Genomic DNA, 20,107 nt, shown 5'->3' on the forward strand with positions numbered 1-20,107 from the left:
TCAAAGGCATTTCCGGTTGCTCCTCAGGCTGCCTTAGGAGGCCTGAGAGAATTCAGGAAGGGTCTGCCTTGGCACCCGAGGCCTTGGCGTGACCATGGACCGGAGGAAAAAGCCTTTGGACGTTACGGCCTCCTCGGTGAGTGCGGGCGTGGCGTAATGCCACGGGCAGCGCGTTTTCCCCGCCTGCACCAGACCAGAACCCCGACCTCGCTGAACCCGGACCTGGCCTCGCCCCTCACCCAGGAACCCCGACGGGCCTTTCCCGGCCAGGCGGGCCCGGCACAGTGTTCTTACTTACGGGGTCCTGACCTGACTTCCCCGCCTTTGCCGGACCGCGGACCTGGCGTCAGCCTGCAGACGGGGACCGGGACCTGGGTCCCTTCAGGGTTAGGAGTCCCCGGGCCTCCCTGTGCCACAGCCTGGCCAGGCGGCCTCACCCGCAGGGACCTGGACCTGGCCAGCTCGTGCCCCTCACAGGCAGGAGGAAGCCCGACCCGGTCTTGCTCTGCACGCAAAGCCCCATTTTGGTATCTCCTCCAATCCAGGGACCAGCTGGTTCTTTGCAGAACATTGCATTTGTCACTTCTTCCCTGGGATCGTAGAGGGCCTCGGGTCCCCCTTGCAGAAACCAACCCGTTATGGCACCCACGGGATGTGCTGCGCCGGAGCCGGGAGGTTTGACAGCGTATAAAGACGCTCGCCTGTCATCCCAGCAACTGGGGAGGCTGAGGCTGGAGGATCTCGGGTGCGAGGCTAGCCTCAGCAACTTGGCAAGACTCTAAGCAACTTAGACTGGGGGTGTAGCTCAGTGGTAAAGCACCCGTGGGTTTGATCCTTGGTACAAAAAAAAAAAAAAAATGTGAAATTCGCTCTTCTAGGAAGAAAATTTATGCTAAGTACTTTATGCACTGCTCAATGAATCCTCCTAACTGCCTTAGAAGACAGGTGCTATTACTAGGTCCTCTTTATAGAGGATGCAATCGAAGGCTCAGAAAAGAAAAGGAGCTTTCTCCAGCTTGCATGCAGAATTTGCAGTGATAGAACCAGTTGGCTCAGTCTGATTGATTCCAAAGCTGTGGCCTTTTCTATGACATTGGAATAAACTGCCTGACCCTTGAATTAATTGTGAGTATTACTGCAGAGTATTAGGATTCAAAAGGAGTACACAGGAAAACATCAATCTCTCAACATTTGAGTTTCTTTTCCTCAATTCTGAAAATTGACATTAGTTATTACGTTTTCTTCAGGATTCAGAAGGCATTAATATTAAATTTTTTAAGTTTAAAAAAGGTATAAATGTTAGCATGTTGCATATGCCTGTAATCCCAGAGGCTCAAGAGGCTGAGGCAGGAGGATCGCAAGTTGAAGGCCAACCTCAGCAATTTAGCAAATCCTTAAGCAACTTAGTGAGACCCTGTCTCTAAATCAAAAATTAAAAGGGCTGGGGTGGTGGTTCTTTGGTGAAGCACCCCAGGGTTCAATCCCTGGTACCAATAAATAAATAAAATTAGAAAAGTGTAAATGTTAAAGGTCATTTTAAACCTGTCCTGACAGGTTAAAATGTCCAGTAATTATAATAGAAATGCTATTTGGGCATTGATAATTTTCTGAGCATCTTTGTTTTAAAATCAAAAGAAGTTGTAGAGTAGGAAAATGTTGTGGCGGACAATTGATGTAATTAAGAAGACTTAGAAGAAAAGATGACATTTTTTCATTATTTTCCCCATTTTTCATTGGTGCATTATAGTCCAACATCATGGTGTCATTACATGTCTGTATATGCACACAATATAACCATATAATTTGGTTGATGTAATTTCCCAGTATTTCTTCTTTCCCTCTTCCTTTTCATTCATTTTTAAGAATTTACAGTAGTAGGTCCTGACTGAAACTGTCTTTTGTGAGGGGTTCCCCTTCCCAGTACTGGGGAAGGAACCCAGGGACACTCTACCACACAGCTACATCCCCAGCCCTTGTTATTATTTAGTACATATTTTAAAAATATTTTTTAGTTGGCAAGGGACCTTTATTTTTTAAAATTTATTTATATGTGGTGTTGAGAATTGAACCTTGCATGTACTACGCAAGTGCTCTGCTGCTGAGCCACAACCCCAGCCCTGTTTATTACATTTTGAGACAAGGTCTTGCTAAGTTGCTGAGACTGGCCTCCAACTTGTGATCCTCCTGCCTCAGCCTCCCCAGTTGCTGGGATGACAGGTATGCACCTGTGTGCCCAGCTTGCCCTTTGCCTTATTAAAATCCTTGCCAAAGTGACTTTTAAATTGATTCCTTCCAAAACAGAAACCACTGAACTCAGTTATTTTCATTTTCCTTAAATGCCAGTCAGTGGTAATTATCTGATTTACAAATGCCCATAACATACAAGCAGTTGTGCCTGGACCCATAGGAAGGAAATTGTCCTTACAGCCTTCTCTGCAGACTAGGCTGCGGTGCCTGGCACAGTTGAGGGGTGGGTGTGAGTGTTTGCCCAACTGCCCTCTTCCCTTTACCAGTTCCTTCCATCCCATTCTCGAACCTTGTGATTCTGCTGAAAATACAGTTTCTGAAACAGACTAAATCAGACTTGGAGCCATGGTATCGCTCACTCAGTCTGCTTTATTTCAAGACATTGAAATCTTGCTTATCTTTTGAGACTCGGCTCAAACCTTTCTGTGATCACGCTGGATAGAAAGAAATACCTTCCCCACCTCAACTCTCATGCGCTTTCTTCCGCTCTGAAGTCACTACACGTTACATTTCACTGGTGTGTAAATTGCCTTTATTGGACTGTGTCTCTTGGAGGCAGAGAGCGTGTTGGCATCCTGCTGCTCAGCGTTTAAAGTGCCAGGCACTTAGTTAAGTGCTCAGATAACGGCGGAACAGAAACATTTCCCTGTCAAAATCATAAATGGCTGTGACGATCAAATGAGGTTACCACAAGGACCGTCCAAAGGCAGCAGCCCTCAGGGAAGTGCTGCATGTGTGGTGCAGACGTTGTTTAAATTTTGCTTGGCTTTATCTCTCTCCCCTTGCACACAGGAGAGCCCTGAGTTTTGAAACTTAGAGCGGAAATGCAGCGGAGCTGGAAGGAACTGTGACTTACTTTAATTTTGTGTTGCATTCTGCATCTAAACATTGACTTTTGTGTCCCTTTAGAGGAAGTGAAATCTTGCTTGGAGAATCACAATAACTTAGCAGCCCATCACCTGCTAGGGTTGAATGTAATATTTTTGCTCACTTCATGGTTTTATTCTAGTTGGTAGATCTGAAGGCGGAACTCTTCCGAAAACAAGAAGAATTCAAACAAGAAAAACATCTGAAAGATTCTGGAGTTTGGACAAAACCAAAGACAACTAACAAGGTGAAAATAACATCTCATTATCGGCATTGTTTTGAACATGGGATGAGTATACACAGTTAAGGTTTGGAAGGAGTCAGTGGTGAATATGAAGGAAAGGAGAACGGTCTTGTGTTGAGACATCTGCGTGAGCTGTATTAAATATTGAGATAGAAATCAGTGGGATTATTTAAAAGCACATTATAATTCTCCACACTCCATCTCATTAGCCCTTGTTTCAGAAAAGGATATCCACTGTTAATAAGTGGACTGTTCACATTCTTATGGAAGATTTTGTTACATAGGAATTTATATCCAAACAGAGATAAACAAGTAGATAATGTAGAAGAAAAGCAGAAAACATCAGGGTCTTTCAGAGTTGGGAACAGTCTTCCAACTTCATGGGTCATGGAGTCTCCGACCTGTGTGACCAGTTCTCTGTAGTGTGTCCCTCTCCTTTGGATTGTACTGAGTCAGGCTATAAAAGATAGTAGAGTGGCAGCTGCAGTTGTATAAGGGAACTCTACACGTTCTGGGCCTTTCCACCGCAGCTCCGGCTTGGTGTGTAGACCACCAGGCGGCCCTCAGCTCTCTGCACCGGCTCATTAGCCCGCCTGAGCCTCCTTCAGATGCAGTTAGTTTTGTCTTGTTCTCGGCGGGTGGTGGTTCTGTCTTATCCTTTTGAATTCCTTTCCAGAAACCCAGTATCTGGAGCAAACAGAACGCAGGAGTCTCAAACCGGGCCGAGAAGGATGCGGAACAGAAGGCCGAGGAGCAGAAGACGCTGGACAAAGCCAGGTACCGTGGAGCTCTGGGGAACAGAGGCGCCTTGGGGGTCGCTCCAGCCAGGAGACGGGCGTTCAGATCCGACTCTTGATTTCCAAACATGGTGGACGCATCCTCCCAGCCAGGTGTGAGCACAGTGATCCCCCCGTTCAAGGGGCCTCGGCTTCAGGACCGTTCCCCGCAGGTACCAAAGTCCACGGAAGCCTGAGGCCTTTGGGTAGAGCGACATGACGTTTGCACAGAACCTGCACAGTCCTGCTGAACACAGGCAGTTGTGTACCTACAACCATGTGAATATGTGGAAGTAGCTGTGAACTGTACTGGTTAGGGAAAAATCCCAAGAAAAAATTCTGTTCTGCGCAGACACAACCATTGTGGCCTAACCACACAGGACAGGTCAGAAACAGTATGACATCTTTTCCAAATATTTTTGATTCCCAGTGAGTTGAATATGGAGATGTGGAATCTGTGGATATGGAAACCTGACCTCTTAAAATAATATAATTTGCATATGTATCTGTTGTCCTATAAAAAGATAAAACAGGTTTTTTTTGTGGTGGGTGTTACTGGGAATTGGACCCAGGGGTGCTTCACCACTGAGCCACATCCCCAACCCTTCTGATGTTTTATTTTGAGACAGGGTCTAAGTTACTTAGGGCTTTGCTGAGGCCGGCCTTGAACTTGAGATCCTCCTATCTCAGCCTCCTGAGCCACTGGGATCACAGGCATGCGCCATGGCACCCAGCTGTGGCCTCAGTTTAAAAGGTGAATGGAGTCCTGCCTGGACACTGATTAGACACTAATATTATCAGCAGATTTTTTTTTTTGGTGCACAATATTAGGGATTGATCCTGGGGATGCTGTACCTCTGAGCTACATCCCAGTCCTTTATTTTTTATTTTGAGTCAAGGTTTCACTAAGTTGTCCAAACTGGCCTCAACTTGCCATCCTCCAGCCTCAGCCTCCTGACTGGCTGGGATGGTAGGCGTGCCCCACTGCACCTGACCCTGTCAACAGATTTTTAAGAAGAGTCCCCGTGGTGTGGATCTGGGCTATTGGTATGACGTTTGCATTTAGAGACCCTAATCACCCCCAAACCAGCCCAGTGATTGAAAGAGACTGCAGGAGCTTTGGAGGCTCTTCACCTGAGCTCACCAGTCACGTCTCGTCCCTGGGTGTTCCTTCTCCCCTTCCTGCCCTCGTCCCCCTCCCCCAGTGTGCAGGGAGGGTCTGCCTCTAAATATTTCAGCACATAACCTGTCATGCCCAGGAAATTCAGCACTGACAAAATGACATCATCTACTTTGCAGTCCATGTTCAGTCTGTATTTCCGATTCAGCCACCTGTCCCGGTACGATCGTGTCCTGCTATCGTTTTGAAGTGCAGGATTCCAAGACGGCGCACTGCCTTGACCCAGCTCCCTCCAGCCCCCTTGGTCTAGCAGGGCCCCTCCGCCTTTTTGTTAAGACTCTTGATGTTTTTGAAGCGCCCGGGCCAGGTGTTTGGACAGCGTCCGTAGCCGAGTGGGGTCACGTTGAAGCTTTGCCTGAGAGTGCCCTCGAGGTGGAGAGCTCTTCTGGGTGGAAGCATCCCCAGGCCGGCGCTGCCGTGTGGCTCCTTCTCGGCGGCGGTGAGTGGGTCGCTAGGTCAAGGTGGTTGCTGGCTCTGCTCTGTGGAGAGCTGCACTGTGAAGGTGCCCGTCCCCATGCGTAGTTAATAGTAAACCGCGGCAGGGAACTCGGAGACTCAGTATCCTGTTTGCCACCACGATTTCCCACCATGATTTGTCGCTGCTCATCAGTCAGCACATTGACAGTTTCTGAGCCATGATTTTTCTGATTCTGTCTTAATTATTTTTTCATTCTGCTTTATCAGCTGGCATCTGCAAAGAAGAGACAATACCCCCTTGACTCAGAACTCCAGGTTGTCACGTCTGTCCTGATGGCCATGCATGGTTTTGAATGTACTGTATGGTAAAGCCTTTGTAGTTAGCAGGTGCAGTGGCGTACGCCAGCAGCTCAGGAGGCTGAGGCAGGAGGATCACAGCTTCACGGCCAGCCTCAGCCACTTAATGAGGCCCTGAGCAACTCAGTGAGACCCCATCTCTAAATAAAATATAAAAAGGGCTGGGGAGGTGGCTCAGTGGTTAAGCACCCCTGGGTTCAACCCCAGGTACCAAAGTAAAAGAAAAATACTGAAAACAAAACAGAACAAAAATCTTTACAGTTGCCAACAGTGCTAACTAGGTTGTCAGCTTTCTTGACTCTGAAAATCAAAGGCAGGGTGTTAGCCTACCTGGGGACTTGTTTCTCATAGTGTTTAGCCTGTCCGCAGCAGACCAGAGGCTGAACTTAAAGATATGCCTTTTTTTAAATTTTATTTTTTTGAAATTTTTTGGTACCAGGACTGAACCCAGGGGAGCTTCACCACTGAGCCACATCCAGCCCTTCTTTGTAATTCTGAGACAGGACCTAGCCAAGTTGCTTAGGACCTCGCTGAGTTGCTGAGGCTGGCCTTCAACTTGTGATCCTCCCACCTCAGCCTCCCGAGCTGCTGGAATAACAGCGTGCGCCACCGCACCCAGCTGAGACGTGGCCTTTCCCGAGACATCCCTTTGCTCCTGAGCATGTTCTCAGGACTTGGGTTTTGTGGCCTCTTCTTGTTAGGCTCTGCCAGTTTTCCTTGCGCTCGGCTGTGTTCCTCTCTCCAGTACCTGTCGTGCAAGGCTTTGGGCTCCCTGTGCCTATAGGAGTCTGGTGCCCTGGTCTGCGGTCATTTCCCTCTCCAGGGCTCCAGACAGGCAGGGCCGTCCCCGGCTGCTGCACGAGGGGCAGGCCTTGGGTGGGCCACGTCTGCCCCAAGATTCCGCACCCCGAAGGGAGGTGGTGGCAGGGGAGCCTGGAGCCTGGCACACAGTCGGCCGGCCGGGTGTCCCCTGCTCCAGCACTCCAGGTTCCGTCTTTCCTCCTCGGCTGCAGAAATGGCTCTTGAAAGTCACCGTCCTCCACAAGCTCCTTGTTCCTGGGAGACTTCCTGCTGCTCAAAAACTGTTACTCTCCTGCTCCAAACTTTGTTTCTCTTCTCTTCTGCGGTCCTGGGGATGGAACCCGGGGTGCGCTGCCTCTGAGCCACGTCCCCAGCCCTTTCTATTTTTATCCTGAGGCAGGGCCTCCTGCCTCACTGGGATGGCAGGCGTGTTCCGCCTCGTTGGGCTGCACAGCCAGCCCGTCCTTTGCCGTGGGTTCTTGTCCCTGCCCACCCTCTCTCTGCCCAGCGCCGTCTGCCACGTCTGTTTTGGGTGTGGGTTTGGGTTTTCTCCTCATCCCTACACCGGAGCCTAGTGGCACCGCTCCTCCGCAGCCTGGCCTGGCCCCGCCGCGCTCCCTCAACACAGGCAGGGCCTCTGAGGGCACCTGCCCACTCCCGGCTCTCCTTGCTGCCCGAACTCTCCTGGCGGATTATTTATTGGCAATCCGCCTGCACAACGGGAGTGCCTTGAGAGCGGGAGTCTGTCCTCCCAAGTCCTCCGCCTGGCACAGCGTGACACATGGGAGCCTGCGGTGGGCACGGCTGCTGTGCACAGGCCAAGGTGACTGTTGCCAAGGCGACACGGCTGTGCCTGTGTTAGCTGCTGATCTCAGGCCAACCCCGAGAGGCGGTAGCGTCGTGCTTCATTTTTCCATCTGTCCGTGGGAACTGAAGCACAGAAAGGTTAAGTAGCTTGTCACAGCTGCGTGGCCCAGGACTTCATAGCCTCCGAATGACATTAGAAATGCAATTGCCCATTATGATTAAGTGTTATTCACAAGAGGACGCTCAGATGACCTCTTTGGCGCTTTTCTTTTCTATCGTTAAGTGGTTCTGGAATAAAGAATTGCTTCCTCTCTTCTCCAGTCTGTGCCTACTAAAAAATAAATGTCACCAGAATTAATATGAGCAAAGAGGCTGCTTTGCTGAAATGTCAGGGTTGTTTGCTTTTTATTAGCAGTGTGTCACGAATCCATTATTCATGCTCTCTTTAAAATAGACATTATATATTTCGCCCCGCCTCAAGGTACTAGGGATGAAACCCAGGGATGCTCTGCCACCAAACTTCATCTCCAGCCCTCTTTATTTTTTATTTGGAGATAAGGTGTTGCTGTGTTCCTGAGGCTGGCCTCCAACTTGTGATCCTCCTGCCTCAGCCTCCCGAGTTGCTGAGATTACAGGTGTGCACCACCATGCCCAGCATTATTGTATTTTTAACAGACTTATAAGAGGTTGGTTTCTTGGTCCATAAGAGGCCAGGGACTCTAAGAACAGTAAGGTCTAAGAACAGTAATGCATGAAATTTTGCCTTTAACCATCCTTTTTAAAGTTTACAACCAGAAAGTGTCTTTGTTTCCATACATCTTGTTTGGCATGTGGTTTAAGTTGCATTTAGCAGTCAGACTGAGCTGTGGGGATCTTGGTTCATTTGTTCATTTGTCTGATGTTTGCTGAGCAGCTACTGTGCACCAGGTGTGAGGTCCCGGGACCCGTGACATTCACGCGTGCAGGCTGTGCTCTCAGGAGCTTGTCCTCGGCACAGCAGAGTTCTCCTTGGGACAGGGCAGTCACTTCAGTCCTGGCCACCTGTTGACCAGGCCTCCTGGGAGGTGGCAGCTGTCAGGCTGAGGGTGTGGCCTCCTCCCCAGGAAGGATAGCTGTGAGGCCATTTCTCATATTTGGCTCTTTTTTTTTTTTTTTTTTCTCCTAGGGAAAAATTGGAAGAAAAAGCCAAGTTATATGAAAAAATGACTAAAGGAGACTTTATAGGTAAGTATGATTTGTTTATACTACTTCATTTTTCTATGCTCCACACAGATCTTTGTCATCACATTATTCGTCACTGTCAAAGAAAAGGGAGCGGACTGGGGTGGTGGCTCAGTGGCGGTCACGTGTGAGGCCCTGGGGTCCACCCTCAGCACCACATAGAGACAAACAGATACATGAAATCAAGGCGTGCTGTCCGTCTACAATGGAAAAATATCAAAAAAAAAAAAAAAAAGGAGAGATTTTAAAAATCACGTTAAAATTTTACTTTCTCTGGCCGCACAGAAACCCAGGAGAGATTCACGGGTTGCCCGGTGGGTGCTGTGCAGTGCGTGGGATGCAGGGAGGGGACGGCGAGGACAGGGGACACCAGGCACTCCGCCTCTTCCCCTGGGCAGGGGTCGGGGTGGAGGAGAGGCGCAGACAGCACAGCTAGGCAGTGAGGGCCCAGCGCCTCCATCGCAGATGCCCCGTCTGCTGGAGGGCGACGGGCGGAACCTGGCCGTGTCAGGGTCCCGGGTTCCGTTTTCTTTTTCCATTTTTTCGGTCAGGTTTCTGTGGAGCACTTGCATCTGCTCCGACTGGCAGTGGTGATAAACTCCCTTCCGCAGACCCCCAGGGAAAGAAAACCCAAGGCCTTGCTAGCCAACGGCAGGAGGGCCTTTAGGGCGCCGTGCACGTTCCATTCCCGCTGGATCTGAGGCCGGGCGGGTTGGGGTGAAGGTGGCGCCAGGTGCCTCCCGAGGTTTTCCAGAGCTGCCGGGGCCAGGGCGAGAGCAGGTCAGGGACGGAGGGGCTGCGCTCAGCAGGGCTGCCCAGCCTGAGCTGGCCCTGGTCAGACACTGACCACGCCAGGAGCCGTGGGGAGGCTTCGCCGCCTTCCCGAGGGAGTGGCAGGCCCTGTCACCAGGGCGCCTGTCTCGCCTCCCTAGCGTGTGCGCTGCAGCTCGGCTCCAGGAGAGTCCTTCTCTTCCCCATTGAGCGGTCGGTGGCTTCATTTTTATTTTTTCTACTTAGAGTCAGACTTTACTTGTGTTTTGAGTGTAGAAACGAGGTGCCCGGGAGTGCGGGTTTGGAGGTCTGGTCTTGTCAGAGCCACCGGCTGCCCCCGTCAGCATGCTGTGGACTTGGGCAGATTCTGCCTTGGAGTCCGGTGGGCGCCGACGTTGGACCCAGAGCTCACTCCAGCACGTCCTGGTACAGCGCGGTGAGAGCGCAACTCGCCTTTGTGCATGCACGAGTCTGGGTTGATCAGACCAAAGTCTTGGGAGGCCGCGTGACTGTCGCCGTGGGTTTTGGCTCCTCTTGTGATCTAGGCCCTGACGGCGGGCAGTAGTATCTTACCCACCTCGGTGCCCCGTCTGAAGCCAAGGCCACTGGCTGGGAAAGAAGTCTCTTCCCTGTACGGCGACCTTTCCAGCACGTCCCCCGCCACAGCAGTGTGGGGTTAGAGGGGCGCAGCCTCCTTTTTAGAAAGGCGTGTTAGGCCTGCCGCGTGGGAAAGGCCCGCCGCTGCAGATGCGGTGAGCGGCTTCTAGGTCAAGTTGCAGGTCAAGGCTGTGCTGTCCGAGGGACTTTGTGAGATGACACTGCGGCACAAGCTGTAGACTTCCTAGAGACTTTCTTGCATGGTCCAGGAGGTCGATGGCCTGTTCACAGCTTCCCTGCCAGGTACGGGCACCTCTGGGCCTTGATGACCTTCCCAGGGTGGCCGCAGGGACCCTGAGCGGGAAGGGGCGGTCGCGCCGCCAGGTGACGCTGGGACTGCTCCCTGCCCGTGCGCTGTGCTCTCCTTCCCTGACGTCGAGGGTCTTTAAGAGGGTCTCTGTCCTAGATGAAGAAGTGGAGGAGATGTACCTCGTGGACTTCACACAGAAGATCATGGACAGACGCAAGGAGATGGAGGCACGTGGCGCCACGAGAGAGGCCCGAAAAGCAGCAGAAAGGGATGATGATGACGAGGAGCATCTTTCGGAAGGGGACATACCTCCTCCCCAAGACCCCGGTGAAGAATGGTGGGTAGCGCAGGGTAGAGCAGAGGGGAGGTCGGCTTTCGGGTGATTTTGCTGGGTCATTGTCAAATCATTGCTCCGCAGTCCTCGGTTTTCTGTCTTTGGAGACCCTTTATTTTCGGTACGAGGATTGAACCCGGGGCGCTTCACCACTGAGCCACGTCCCCAGGCTCTTTGTGTTTTAGTTAGAGACAGGGTCTCCCTGAGCTGCTTAGCACCTCGCTAGGTTGCTGAGGCTGGCTTTGAACTCACAGTCCTCCCGCCTCAGCCTCCCGAGCTGCTGGGGTGACAGGCGTGCGCCCCACGCCCGGCTGGAGACCCTCCTTGAGTTAGGTCGGGTCAGCACGTCACAGAGGCACGAACAGTAGCTCCTGTGAAGAGGTAGCACCATCATCGCTAAGAACGGCAGAGGTGGCCCAGAGCGCCTGGCCATGACGTCGGCACGCTGGCTCCCAGCGCAGGAGCACTTCCTGTGTCCCCATGCTGCTGCCGCGGGGACCCAGCGAGAGGCGCCCTCTGGGAAGTCATGCTCTGCTTCCAGTGAACAGCCCTGCTGGCACCGGCACACCTGCCCTGCTGTGGCTGCCTCATTTCCTGGCCCAGGGTCAGGCCCTCTGGCCTGGGACAGGGCCACTGCCACCTGCCCTGCCCGTGTCACCACGATCACACTTCTTACCTGCCCGAGCTCAGTTCCCTCACGTGTGAGGTCGAGGTCGCAGTGTTTGTTCCCGTGACCTCTTGCTTTAAAGCCCCTCAGGAGGTGAGCGTGTTCTGGATGACCTGAGGGACTGCTCTCTGGGGGGCGCTGGCGGGCATTTTCTAAAGCTTTGTCACTGACGTTTTTCTGAGTTTTACCTCCGTGTGAAGCATGGAGAAACCAAGCCAGGCCTTCCTCACAGAGAGACCGGAGTGAAATCCCACGTGGTGATTGTCTGCCGGAGACAGTGCTGTTTAGACCCTTGTTCAGTGGTGCCTGGAGTTGCTTAGGGGGCGCTCTGAGCACCCCTGGGCATGGCCCCGTCCACCCGCCTTGCCTGCAGGCCTCAGATCTGCCCTGTGGGGCGGTATGCTCAGAAGCTGCCCAGGGCTGCTTGTGGCGTGCGTTAACCTTATTCAGCCTTGGGTCCCGTGGGCAGCCATTAATGAGCCAAAGAGCAGAGAGCCTGCGTCCTGTCTCCCTGACCCAGAAATAGCGTTTGACTGGGATAAAACGGGCATCGTCTTGCCTGCTGTCTGCAGAGCTGTGTGGACATGCCGTGTAGACCCACAGACACCACACTGTCACTGTCAGAGCCCTTCGCCCCCATTCCTGACAGATTCCTCCGTCACCTGAATTGGGTGACATTTAACATACTTCCTGCTTTTGGCATCTTGACTTTTATGATTGACACATACCAGGAAAAGATCTGGGGCAGACTCTGGGTCGTCCTTAGATCCTGCTTCATCTTCCCCCAGAGCCCGTTTGGAGACAGTGTGACATTAACCCTCGTGGGTCCCCGAGTTGGCCTGGGGCAGGGCTTGCTCAGTGAGCGAGGGTGGCTGATGAGACAGCCATGGCCGCCGCCTGCCCTGCTCTGTTTTGATGGGATCTGGGTCTGGAGGCCTCGCAGGACAGCCCGTGATTGCTTTCCACAGCAGAAGTCTCTTTGCGAGGTCTGACGGTGTCTCTTGTAGACTTTGGCTCATTAACGCCCGTGTGATCATAGGCGATCTGCCAGGGTTTGAGGAGTCTGGAGGGCTCGGAAGGTGTCGCCTGCCACCACATGGTGAAGGAGGACGCACCGCAAGCAGCTCTGACACTTTTTGTTTTGTTTTGTTTTTAAATTAAGCTCCAGAGTCTAACTACTTGTAAAATCCTTTGGGTAGTTAAATTCCAGGTGGTAGAACATCTTTCCACAAAAATACTGTAAATGATTACACAGACCATCTGGTAGATCGCGTTTCTCCTCCCATTCATTAAAAAAGGGAAAGGAACTGCGTCCCGCAGTGGGCGGCTTTATTTCTTGTGCTGCTCAGCTGTGGGACTGGAGTACCAGGTGCCCAGATACCCAGGTTTTCAGTCACGGGCCAACCATCGAAATCGGCTTCACTTGCTAGGAAAGAAATTGCTAACAAGAAAGCCACCTGCCTGCTGAGTCCCACTTTGGATTGCTGTCCTTATTGATGCCCCTACTGTGTGCCCAGCGCCCTGCTGACAGCCGAGGGAGATTCCCTGCCCATAACTTCCCAGGAAAAAATCCACTGCATCGTAAGAGAGATGAAATGTTTTCCGTGGAACCCTGTCCGTATTTCCTGCTTGCAGGAAGTCAGTACTTCACTGCCCGCCTGGCTTCCCTGTCTGCGCTGTCTAGATTGGGCAAAGATGAGGAAAAAGTGTGTTGTTTGATTTCCCGCTATTAAAGCCCAGAAAACACAGCAACATACATTAGGCAATTTCTGACTCATTGGGAAGAATTGTACCAATGAGAAGAAATAAAGGAAATAAAAAGACGGGAGGAAATGAGCGATAAGAACCCCTGGGGGGCAGAGAGAAGTTACTGAGATGCTGACGCCACGTTTGTGATCATCTGAACCATGCAGACCCGTTCGTAGGTGTTGTGGAAGTTCTCCGTGGGTGATCCGCCTTGGAAATCAGACACGTAAATGATGGGCTATTTTCTACAGCCTCCAAAACTAAGGTCTCCTGCGGGCACAGTGAGCTTACTGCGTGCCAGCGTCTAACTTTTAGGAAGCACGTTCTCAGTGGGGTAGTCTCTGAGCCCTGTGCTCATTCCTTCCTCGCCGGCTCCAACCCCTGACTTGGGACCTGCGTGCAAAGCCTGTGTCACATCTCCTCACTCTCATTTCAGGGTGGATTACGTGGACTCTTTAGGGCGATCCCGGCGCTGCATGAGAAAGGATTTGCCCGATCTGCTGGAGATGGATAAAAATCTTCAAGGGAGACTGTGAGTATGTGGTGCGTGAGGTGCACAGCCGAGCCCGGGTCTCACGTGCAGGTGTTCCCCGTTCCGTGGGAGAGGCTGCTGTATACTTGTCTTTGTTGCTCTTGCAAGCACTTCTTTTTTTTTTTTTCCCCCTTAATAGAGCATTTATTGACTTACTTTTTAGCCGTGAGCATGCCCCTGCATACGTGATGCACCCTCAGGTGACATTTTTTCCTCTTTTTGTCTTGGACTCCTGGTCTTAAGCCCTCCTCCCACCTCAGCCTCCCAGGCAGCTGAGGTGGCAGGCAGGCACCTGGCTTTGATGATCTATATACTGCAGCTACTAAAAGGGCTGAACAGAGCTTTATCTGTTCACCTGGAAGGCTGTCAAATTACAGAGTAACGATACAGAATGAGACCAGACCAAACCAACAGACCACCCATGGTGGAAATGGGGTTTGAGAATAAATACACTTTTACTTATCACACAAGCAGGTGGGGTCAGCGAAGTATTCAGCGTATTTGCTTTTTCTCTATACGTTTTTGTGTTTTGAAGTAAGGGCCTTAGAACTACATTTTTTCCATGGAATCTAACTTGTTAAAACATCCTGGGGAATAAAATCCCTCTTACCATGTGCAAAAAGTGTTGAGAAAAATCCCCACCTCGTCTGAGCCCCCCAGCTTCAGGCATCCTGGGGGTAGGCCTGGGCCCTGCCCAGGAAAGGGCAGCAGACACCTTGGCCCGCTGCTTAGACAGGTGGCCCTGCCTGGTGCACTGCTCGGCAGCTTCTGTGTTCCTGGTGGCCGTCCACAGTAGGCCTGAGTCCTCTTCCCTGCCCAGACCACCCCCATCTTGTCAGCCCAGGAGGGGGCGGGAGGGAAGGTTGTCTTAGTCATGAGGCAGAACCTGCCGTGCTCTCCTAACAAGCCTGCTGCTTGACTTTCAAAGGCGAAGGCTCTCGTCTCATTCTCTGGTGGTGTCGTGGCCCAGGTGCCTCTGTAGGGAACTGCCACCTTTATCAAATAGTGTCACTTGTCCACGGTCCCAGCACTTGAGCGCAGCCGGGTCCCAGTCTGGTGTGACAAGAGCTGGCTGTGTTCCTCTCCCAGGTTCATTAGTCCTGCCAATGAGAAGAGCTTGCTGTCCGAGGACATGAGGAAAGAGCTGCAGCGCCAGCAGTGGGAAGAGGAGGAGCGGGAGGCCCTGCAGAGGCCGCTGGGGCCCGTCCACTACGAGGACATCCGAGAGAACGGTAGCCTTGTTTTCTCGCAGCTTTTTCAGCCATTTTTAAAAATCCTGGACTGGTGGCAGGCAGGAAGGGACGGATTCGTGAGGCAGCCGCTCTGACAGGACCCTCCTCTGGAAATTGAGAGCGTGCCCTTTGTCACTCAGTAGCAAACAGTACTGTCGAGAGCGTCTTCCCAACACGGGGTCTGTTAATCCGAGAGTTCAACCCTGAAGACAGGCGGAGGTGCTGTGGCTGAAAATCAGTGCATCTTTGCAAACAAGATGCGCCCTAGCTCTAACTTTGTTTTGCTTAATTGCACATTAAAAAAAACTGAACATTTTTAAAAACTTGGGCAAATAGCACAGTGTTCTTTTTTTGCGTTTGGTAGGAGATTTGGCTTGAGCATAGTTTGCTGCTGAGAGAAATCTGATCTTTTGAATGATGTTGACTCATTTCAGAGGCCAGGCAACTTGGCGTCGGTTATTTTGCCTTTGCCCGAGACCAGGAGTTGAGAAACAAGCAAATGAAAACTCTGGAGATGCTGCGTGAACAGGTACACGGTTAACTCAGAGTTGACGTTAAAAGGGACAGACACGTCCCACTAAGCTGCTGAGCCTGGATGACTCTGTTCTTTGCTTGTGTATTTATTTTTCCTGTGATGCACATATTAACTTTCAAAAAAGTAAAAGCTATTTTATTTATTTATTTGTTTTAATATTTTTCATCGTGGATGGATGCAATACTTTGTTTTTTGTTTTTATGTGGTGCTGAGGAGCAAACCCAGGGCCTCATACATGCAAGGCAAGCGTGCTCCCCCTGAGCCACAACCTCAGCTCCTAAAAGCTATTGTGAAAACCTGGAAAAAAAAAAATAGAAAAATTAGAAATTGCAGTTGACGTTCACAGTGCTGTGGCAGGTTGCATCTGGGGAGTTGTCAGACTGCTTTGGTGTTTCAGACTTTAACGACCACCTCAGAAGTAACCTGTGTAACTTCAGTGTGTGAATCTGGTTCCAGTTGGGGTACTTTTGGGCTGGCCTGCCTGAGAACACAGAGTCATTTCAGGGCCCAAGGAGTAGGGAGTGGGTGATTTTCTTGAGTGCATAGGCTTCCAGGATGCTCTTCTGGACTTCCTAAGATGCTGGAGGGTTCTTGTCACAGTCCTCCTAGGTCTTCACTTTCAGCCTCTCTCTGACAGCTTCTTAAAAGTGTCGTGAAGATCAACTCATTCGTCTGTTGTTAGAAGAGAATTATTTCACCCTTTTGGAAAGAAATACTGTGAATTCGACTCCAAGCAGGTCATTTTCTGACTTTCTCTTGTGCTCAGACAACCGATCAGAGAACAAAACGGGAGAACATAAAGGAAAAGCGGAAGGCCATGTTGGAAGCCAGACTCGCCAAGCTGCGCCAGAAAAAGATGAAAACGTCAGGAGACGGGATGCAAGGAGGAAGCACAGGTAGAGCGGGCCTCGGTGCAGGACTCCGGAAGGGAGGACTCTGCCTCTGGCAGCCTGGGAATGAGCCTTTGGTTTTCTGTCTCAGCAAATAGTAGACTTTGAGGTCCTGCCAGGAGCAACTGTCACCGCTCTCAACAGACACCCCTGCCCAGAACAGCGCAGAGAAGATAGACACTGTTTCTCATTTTAATACTTCAGAGGGGGCCAGGAGAGGTCCCAGGCAGGCAGGAGCTCTGCCCGGTGGTCCTGCGACCCAGGCCTCCTCCTGTCTGTCTGCGTCTGCACGGTCAGACAGGGAAGAGCGGGGAATCAGCTTCCCTTGTAGGAAAGAGGGTCAGAAGTTACATGGAACCTACGCCTTTATATCCCACAGGCCAGAGCTCAGGCCCAGGGCCAGACCAAGCTGCAGGGCAGGCTGGGAAGAGCCTCTCAGGGAGGTGGCCATGTGCTTGACTGAACGGAGAGCCGCGTCGCCAACAGGGAGTGTGGGCATGTGGGCGATATAAAACCCCAGCGCTCACAGAAGCCTTGGCTGAGCAGTGAGCCGTTTTTTAACATCTTAGCAAAACCTCATTAACTCTGAAAAGAGACCAGAAAGCTTTAGAAATTTGAGAATCATCTGTTTACTTTCATATAAGTGCTGTCGTTTCGTACGAGGTTAGCTCTGCGTCTTGCCGGTTTTTTGCCGTGTCCTGAACGTCCATCATTCCCAGGTGTAAAGGGCACTATTGTGTTTTTGAGGAATTCATTTCATTTAAAAATTTTAAAATCTGTCCCAAGTGCACAGCCTGGAGCAGGGTCCCGCTCTCCACCTCCCTGGCCTCTGCTGCTTTGCGGAGATTGTGGCTGTGTTTGAGCATTGGAGTGTTCTGGTCCCATAATTGCAGATTATGAAACAACAGACGTGGGGACAGGGACTTGCATCCACCCTGCCTGGAGTTTGAATCCTGTAACGTTCCTGAGCTGAATTCTCCTCATCGCTAAAACCCGAATAAAGTGGGAGTATTGAATTCTTCAGCATTGTTAGAAGAGTGAAATGACCTGTTATATGCAAAATACTTAGAATACACACCCACCGCCTGGGACATGATCAGTGTTTCGTAAACACTGATTATTACTTCCATTTCAGATCAGCCTGCTTTGTTTTTTATTGTTATAATGACAACTTATTTCCTTACAGATGGAGATGTCATTGGGCCTCTGGCACCAGAACCAAAGGCTGTGCCCGCTCCGCCTCCTGCTGCCCAGAGCAGTAAAGTAGAAGTCATCATCCAGGAGAGGAAGGACACCAAGCCCGGAGTGCCGCATGTCCGCGAGTGGGACAGAGGGAAGGGTAAGAGGCGAGGTGGTGTGTGTGTGTTTTAGTTTTTAAATCAAAGTGGGGTCCTGGTGATTCAGTCTCTCTCTGTCATTCTTTTGTGCCGGGCAAATGGTCCACCACTGAGCCACACCCCTAGCTTCATGGTGAGTCTTAGTGGTCCTTTGAGGCTTAGGGACCTCCCCAGATCCTCAAACTGGTCTTCTCCATAGTGGTCACTGGCTTTTATGAACAGGGGAACTAGAAAAGACGAGTGGAAAAGACCAGGGTGTGCCTGCAAAGGCATTATGTCAAGGGTGTGTGTGTGCGTGTGTGTTTGGAAGCACTCAGGGGCAGTTTAAATTCACGCTGTCCTCTTGTGGCTTTACAGTTTTGGAATGTCGCTTTTCGGGAGCCACTTTTGAAGTACGACGAAGGTCTGGTGTCTCAAGTGCCCCGTTTTTAGCAGTCTCCCATGTTCAAGGTGAAAGTGACTTATGCACCAGTATTAGCCTGGTTCATCCAGAAGCAGACTTCTCCGTAAACTTTTTTCTGCAAGTCGACCTCGGTGTCTGTCCTTGGAAGGCTGGTTATGCCTCTTTGAAAGAGATTATTTCAGCAGAATGTGAGCTCGCACTGCCCAAGCTGATACGATCCAGAGCTAAAGCACGAGACTCGCAAGAGCCAGTGTTAGAAATAGAGATGGAAGACCATCAGGTTGGACTTGGACAGGCCACTGTGTGTCTTCCAAAACTCAATAAGGACGGAATTTGTGTTTTGGTGTGAAGTGCTTCCCACAGTTTTGACAGTCTCAATTCTTCTCTGTTTCACTCTCATGTGGAAGTAGTTTCTCCCTTTTCTTAGCTTGATCTCTTGCAGGTATTTATTGCATACCTTGTAATATAGTCTTGTTGCTACCTTGTTCTTTGGAGAATTCGTGGTGATTTTTAAGAAATATATGTAATGATTGAGCAGGGCCTGGTGGTCATTCCAGCAACTTGGGAGGCTTAGAGAGGGGGGTCACAAATTTGAGGCCAGCCTCGGCTAAGGAACTTAGCGAGACCTTGTCTCAAAATCAAAAATAAAAAGGGCTGGGGATGTGGCTCACTGGTAAAGCACCCCTAGGCTCAACCCCTGGTACCAACAAAAAATAAAAGATGCACAGTTCATTGAAAAACAATAACTGGAGATTTAACTGGTTCATCAATCAGTTCTAACAGTATTCTTTCTTATCTTCACCAGAATTTTCCTTTGGATACTGGTCAAAGAGACAGTCAGATCTCCGGGCTGAGCGAGATCCTGAGTTTGCCCCGCCATCAGATTACTTTGTGGGTCAAAAGAGAACTGGTTCTTTGGGTGGCCAGACATGGAGCAGACCTGGACCAGCACTGAGCGACCCAGGGCAGCGGCCTGGTCAGAGCCAGGAGCCCGGCTCTGCACAGACACCATCCTCCGCTGCCCCTGAAGGCCCACCCCAAGCCCCCACAGTCACGTTTGAAACTCTGGATGAGATGATATCATATTACAAGCAAGTGACATGACCTTGGAGAGCATTCTGGCTTTCACAGAGAGCGGGAAAAGTCTTTAGGGGCCGAGGGGTGCCTTTGTCCTCCTGTTCTTCCCCTGGAAGGCCTGGGCTTCGGGTTGGGTTTTTCACCCAGGGACAAATGTGACTGGTACCACGAGAACCTTCGGCTGTGTGGCTGTTCGTTTCTTCCTGACGGGTTTAGAGGGGACCTCCTGTGTCAGTTCGCGCAGGCCTGCTCTGACTGTAGTTCATCTGGAGTCAGACGCGTGGGCCCTTTGTTCTGTGGAATGGGGCACCGAGCTGTTTCAGGCCCACCCCCAGGACTTAGATTCAGGCTTCCCTTCCTCTTTCGAGTGTCTTCATTCCAGTGTCTTTATTCCAAGGGTTCCGCTTCCAGATCAGGTGATGGAGCGTAGATGAGGGACGGCGAATGGGAGGCAGAGAGATCCAGTTTCCACGGGGACCCTGGAGCTGGTGGCCTAGTAATCACATTGACATGGTGGGACCAGGGAAGAGCACCTTCATGACCCAGAAAGGTAGATGTTGAAGTCATTTACGTATTTCTGTTGTCACGCCATGTGTCATACACACTTCCCGGCACAGCGATCGCCGGTAACGTGCTCAGTGACTTGGCATCCCGGAGGCTGACGGATTCAGAGTGCTCCCTGGTGGTGGTGATCAGAGCTGGCTAGCTCGTCCACCTCTCCTGCCTCAGAGCCCCAGCCTCCTGGCCTTCCTTACTCCT

General features: G+C 51.1%; 1 protein-coding gene across 1 annotated transcript; it reads left to right on the top strand.

Moving 5' to 3' along the window:
• CCDC174 (coiled-coil domain containing 174) lies at positions 1 to 19,522 on the top strand. The gene is made up of 11 exons (XM_079122605.1): positions 1 to 136; positions 3,257 to 3,361; positions 4,035 to 4,135; positions 8,862 to 8,920; positions 10,752 to 10,932; positions 13,779 to 13,874; positions 14,964 to 15,106; positions 15,541 to 15,635; positions 16,408 to 16,537; positions 17,718 to 17,870; positions 19,077 to 19,522. The coding sequence occupies exons 1-11, from the start codon at positions 95 to 97 to the stop codon at positions 19,373 to 19,375; spliced, it is 1,404 nt and encodes a 467-aa protein (XP_078978731.1). The 5' UTR covers positions 1 to 94; the 3' UTR covers positions 19,376 to 19,522.
• Positions 19,523 to 20,107: the final 585 nt, after the last annotated feature.

This window comes from Sciurus vulgaris, assembly GCF_902686455.1.
Source record: "Sciurus vulgaris genome assembly, chromosome: 19".
Classification (NCBI taxonomy): Eukaryota; Metazoa; Chordata; class Mammalia; order Rodentia; family Sciuridae; genus Sciurus; species Sciurus vulgaris.